General features: G+C 34.3%; 1 protein-coding gene across 5 annotated transcripts in view; it reads right to left on the bottom strand.

Annotated features, from left to right (window-relative positions):
- Positions 1–965: 965 nt before the first annotated feature.
- The window catches only part of LOC106779381 (cytochrome c-type biogenesis CcmH-like mitochondrial protein), a 15,282-nt gene continuing 10,483 nt past the window's right edge, over positions 966–5,764 (bottom strand). For 2 of the 5 annotated variants that reach the window (XM_014667477.2, XM_014667476.2), the window contains exons 2-4: positions 3,150–3,299; positions 2,162–2,293; positions 1,596–2,064 (exon numbers count right to left, since the gene is read on the bottom strand). In XM_014667477.2, coding sequence (XP_014522963.1) covers positions 1,873–2,064; positions 2,162–2,293; positions 3,150–3,293 — 468 coding nt within the window. In that variant the 5' untranslated portion in view covers positions 3,294–3,299 and the 3' untranslated portion in view covers positions 1,596–1,872. Of the gene's footprint in view, positions 1,405–1,595; positions 2,065–2,161; positions 2,294–3,149; positions 3,300–4,719; positions 5,115–5,140; positions 5,253–5,764 lie in introns of those variants that run through there. The other 3 variants (XR_002666365.1, XM_014667474.2, XM_014667475.2) reach the window with 3 other exon arrangements.

Consider the following 5,764-nt stretch of genomic DNA (forward strand, 5'->3'; position numbering starts at 1 on the left):
CGAAATATATATAAAATTATCTATATAAATAAATTTCAATTTTCCGTTAAACTTTCATAAACTAAAAAAATTTAATCTATTATTAATTATATAGTTTGGTTCCAGANAATGATAACACATTTTCTTTTCTCATAGAGTCTTTATCGGTAGAGAAGAATACGTAAAAGTGCTACAGTTGTGGAAGTGTCTCATTCACCAGGGAAGTTTCGGAATAACATAAACTACCCTTTTTGATATCTGTTTTCAAATTAAAAAAAATTAAATAAAAGGACCAATCCAACGCTGACAACTGGCGTTGGCAAATCGTTGGCAAAAAACTGTTGTCAACATATCGCTACCCACCCATATATAAAACCTACAAGCTTCCACTACAACTCAACTATTCAATGGTGCCTACACCTAGAGTCTTACATCTTTCTAATATGGTGCATGGCTTTTAAATAAGACTTCGTACTTTCATGATCTGCAAAAATAAAGAAAACAAAGAACCAGATACAAAAAAGTACAAAAAGTACATTATTTAATGTTTTAAACATTATAGACCGTTTAGACATGTTTCATGTATCAACACATCATTTACAATAAAAAGGTACAACGTTTAATAAAACTCTATGTCGCAACCAGTATCGCAACGGGACGACGATCCAAAAAGAAACAACTTTTGAAAAAGCTTTTGGAGTCGCCACCATAGTTTATTCTGGAAAACTACAAAAAAAACCATAAAAAATAAGGCATGGTCTACGAAAACCAGATTCTAGGTCCGGGAGTCGGCTACGTGTAGGGGAGGTGTTAGCACCCTCCAACGCCTGCCCGAAAGCAGTACCTTTAATTAAATATGCAAATTTGATGTGGTTTGCAAAATATTTAATTTCCCCTAAAAAATAAAACTTTAATTAAATATGCAAATTTGATGTGGTTNTAACATTTAACAAAATATATATATATATATATATATATATATATATATATATATATCCACAACATTATAAGATACATAAAGTTCAGCGGTTACATCTATTCTCAACAAAATGAGAAAATGGAAGAAGATTGAGATATAAGGAAGAAGACGAATTGTTTCCACAAGTCCTAGCAAACATCCAAACTCTCCAAAAACGTGAGCTTTTGCGTCCAAACCTCCAAAGATCAGTTTCCTTCAAGCAATAGGAAGAAATAGGACAAAAATTGTCACATCAACATATCTATCACCCGATGCACATCCTCCATAGTTGGGCGCCTAGAACTAGTCATGCTCTATGAGAATCTGGCACCCAGCACCAATGAAATGTCGACAAGCACCCGGCTGAGTCTTGGCCGCTGGGCGCTAGTTTGGAACAAGTTTGCACTCTTTATTCGCTAGCACCAAGGTCCACATAGGGGGCAGAGAAAATCTTTTGACAGGACATCCTATTGTAAACTCAGAAATATATCACAGTGACAAAATATGGATGCCAAGACTCAAATACGGAAGACTTTATGGATTGATATAGAAATTAAGCAATGAAATCCACATGTATGGTTGAAAAATAAACTAGGGACATTCTTGTTTTAATTTCATAATCAATTTCACCCATTGTTTACACCTTCCATCAAAAATCTATGGTTGAAATTATTTTGGCACCCATTTCAATTATGTTCAATGATATAAAATAAATTCTATCCATCTCTAAACCAAATATTTATTCAGACACATATTCCAATTATGTTCGTTTATTGATTCAAACTACGTTCTATTCAAGGAGGTACTACAATACCAAGCTTGAAAATTTGCGAATTAACATCAAAGTGAAACTTACTTATAGTCACAAACATGTACCACATCAAAGGTTTTCTTCAAGTCATAATAGTAGATGGTCAACGTGATCATTGACCTTGTCATCTCCTCCACCAGAAGGGTGTTCTAGCTCCCTGTGAAGGAGGTGGCGTAAGAATATCAAGCATTGCCTCCTTCTCTTTTGGAGTCAATGAAACACCTCTAACAAGATCCANAGCCATGATATGGACATTAGTCTTTTGTTTATGNTTCTTGTAAACCCATCCTCCTGCAGCTACAGCACCAATCAAGACCTATTTGAAAGAACATATTTTCGGAATCAGCAAAATTTAAACTACACTAAAGTAAAAAAAAACTCAAGTCCTTTCAGTCCTTCAGAAAAAAATTTACAGGTGATAACCACAAAGCTGCTGTCTGCATATCAAACTTGGGCGTATAGAGTACAGTCTCTCCAAAATCGTCCTCAAGCTTTTTGTAGATTTGCTTGTCACTCTTTCCAGCCCGAATTTCATCACGAATTAACTGAGAAACAGTACAAGTGTTTAAGGTTTGTTTGATAGAAACAAGGCTCACTTTCAAAAACCGCTAGCAGACATGGTTGTTTTTTCATTTTAAAGAAATTTTGAGCAGAAATGGAACAAAAGCAAACATAAAACTAGGCAAGAAACTTCAAAATCTTAAAATATATGTTCTACAAACATAGGAAAATCAGTTATTTCACACGCCCAAAATTCGATCACAAATCTGGCATATTCTGTTTAATTTTTTTTTAGCTTCATCAAGACAAAAATTCAAGTTAATGACAATGAATGGTACAAAAAATAAAAGACTTAATCCAAAGTAAATAAAGCTTTACAAATCATGTATCCAATTAAATCAGAAAGGGGGAGTTTTCTTTTTCTTTTCCTCCTGTGAGTTGCAGGAATGAAAATTGGCAGGCATTTAATTGACAGAACGTCAAAGGAAGCCTCAAAGAAGATAAACTACACAAGTAAACAAGAAAGAATATTGCATAACTCCATAAAAGTTGAACCGTTACAACAAGGGAAAGCTCATTAAAAAGTAATGTATCCAAATGATACATTGATATTTGATAACTCATTCTAAAATTTACATAAAAAAAAGAAATTGGGTGTTTGATGTTAATTTTTAAGTCGCAAACAAAAAACAACAATCTGATATTAGACTCCACCCTTATGCACCAAATCATCTCAGTCCTTTCTACAAATTATTTCAAGTTTAGAAGTCATTTGATGTTCCAAACAAGTAGTTGAATGAAACACAAGAAACACGCTAACAAAATCATGTTTCAAATGGCACTAAGGAAATAATTAATAAGGACACCCATATTAGAAAGTAAAAGTACATAGAAAAGCACCTTTCTGAGCAAAATGGCAATGTCTGCTTGAGAATCCTCAATGGATTGACTCCCACACTCCGTGCACCTCACATTGTGACTAATGTTTCTAGCCCGAGCATCAACTATCATTGCATTCTTCACTGCATCATCCTCACTCGCCATTCCAACCTACCCAAACAAATACCATTAAAACATTCAAAGGAAAAAAAGGACTCTATGCTTCGCTGGAGAGAAAGTAATGAAACTTCTCTTTCAGCAACACATTTCACCAAACAGCTACAAGGCCAAAAAAACAAGACAACAACACAACAAAATGAAACCAAAAACTGAATCATGATGCCTTGACTCTAGAACCTATTGATCATGAAAGTGAAAGAACAACATAATTAATCCCTATAGTCAAAAGCATAAACAACGTGAAAAGCCTTCGTTCATTCATTTTTTAGCAGAAAAAACACTCCCTCCAAAACGAAAGGAAAAAGTATATTGTACGAGAGTTTAATAGATGAATTTATTGAATATGTAGGGTTTCCTACAGCTATACTAAGATAAGAGTAAAAGGGAAACTAGGGTATAGCAAAATGATTTTATGTTTTATCGCATCATGCAGCCACCCTAAATAGGGCATGCTTGTTGAGCAAAAAGTGCCCTCGACTTACCAAACTCTATTTCATAAACTTAAACCATTCCAAACCAATTATTAATTAAATCAAAAACTCCAAATGATCCATTGCTAACCGGTATACCACTATAAATCAACCTATATAACATTTCAAAAGCCAAAGTTTCTCCATTGACCCATGCTTTAATCCTTGGCTAATCATTCTAACCCATTAACAAATTATTATTATTATTATTGTCATAACATAAACTACCATGTCATTCTTATTTTACTTACTATGCTTACAAAGCCAAATAAATTACAAACAAAACGTCCAGTTGCTTCATAAATTATGACACCGTACATACTATTCTTTTTCCTTTTAAACCTTAATAAGACACCCACCTTTATATTAATCATCATCATGGAAAACACTAGATTCAAGTTTTCTCTACCGTAATTACTCCAGACCTTAATATTTATAAATAAATTCTTATACAAATTAGCCTTCAACCATTCAACTAAAAATATGCAATTTATCAACCCCAAAACAGTTTCCATTAACATTAAATCAACATACCCACATGTTCCAGACTAAACATAAAACAAATGGTTCAATCCACGGGATCAATTATTCTCTCTTATAAAACTCCCTATCATACAAATTCCCAATTTTCCAGATTATGACAATAAAATCTCCCATTCGATTTTAATTGTCAAAACAGAATTCACACAACCCCCATCTGATTCACGTCATAAAATTTCCAGAAGTTTTAAATCCAACATACATCTCAATTTATCCCTTTACAACATATTCTAGACATATACCTATTATTTCGACACATAATCATGTCCAGAAAGATATCAATTTCTCAAAACTTGAAACCAGAACACAATAATGCATCCATGGGACACTAATCAAAAAGGGAAACCAATATAATCATCCATTGTCACAACCTATTCAAGCCCAAGATTAGCTCCCCATACCTGGAAAATTAGCTTTTCCCCACTGCTCAACTCTTTCCACCAATTTCTGCAGCCTCACACGTTCGACACTCCACTCAAACAACCTCCCCAACTTGCTACCTGTGCCTCGTAAATTCTCTCTCTCACTCTTAGGCTTTCCAGAATATTTGTCTTGGTCTCCTAAACTCTCAATTGTTTGCCCAATTTATAGACTTGCTCACCACTCCAAAATGAATGTCACGAACCCTAGAAATTTAATCCCCCCATCCTCGGATTCTTCTTCGCCATAACGCACCTCACTTCCTCTTAATTTCTCTACTTCCGTTACTCTCCCGAAGCATTGGATTCCTTTCATCACGCCGCATAAAAAAAATCCCCTTCGCCCTAGGTTTATGAACGAAAAGAAGAAAAAAAAGGGGAAGAGAGGAAGAAATGAACTTACTACACAGTATATTATCACTGGGCCAAACAGTTATTGCTTCAGCAAGGTTCAAAGCCAGCACCACAAAGGGGTAGCACACCACACGTACCACCAGGCTAAACTTAATTTGCTAATATATTAACCATTTAATAGATATATAACTCATCTTAATTTGCACATTTCCGTTTTCAATTTAACCAATTATTATTTTATTTATTTTTCACAACAGTTTGGCATATTCACGAGACCTTTTCCCCCTCGATATTAAGCTCTAACCTGGCATTTTTATTAGATATATATAAAGGAAAACGTTTTTTTAACAACAAATATTTGACAACAATTTGACAACGACACGTGTCATTATGTCATTTGTTGTTTTAAATGATTTTTTTAAAAACTTTAATTTTGATCTGAGGGACATTTTTGGAAAGAAAAAAGTTGAAATTTGTCCCATCTTTCTCAAAGTAAATTTCATTCCTTCGAAATTCTCTCACCAATTTTTTCTCTCTCCATCTCGAAACTCTCTCTCCTTCACCGAAGTGCTATAACCCACTGCTGTGAAAATCGTTCTTGGGTGCACCCTTCTTTGTGGACTAAGTAGTGTGTCGTTGTTTGTCGTTCCACCACCGAAGTCATTAGTCAAAG

The sequence above is a fragment of the Vigna radiata genome, unplaced genomic scaffold (assembly GCF_000741045.1).
Source record: "Vigna radiata var. radiata cultivar VC1973A unplaced genomic scaffold, Vradiata_ver6 scaffold_194, whole genome shotgun sequence".
Lineage (NCBI taxonomy): Eukaryota > Viridiplantae > Streptophyta > Magnoliopsida > Fabales > Fabaceae > Vigna > Vigna radiata.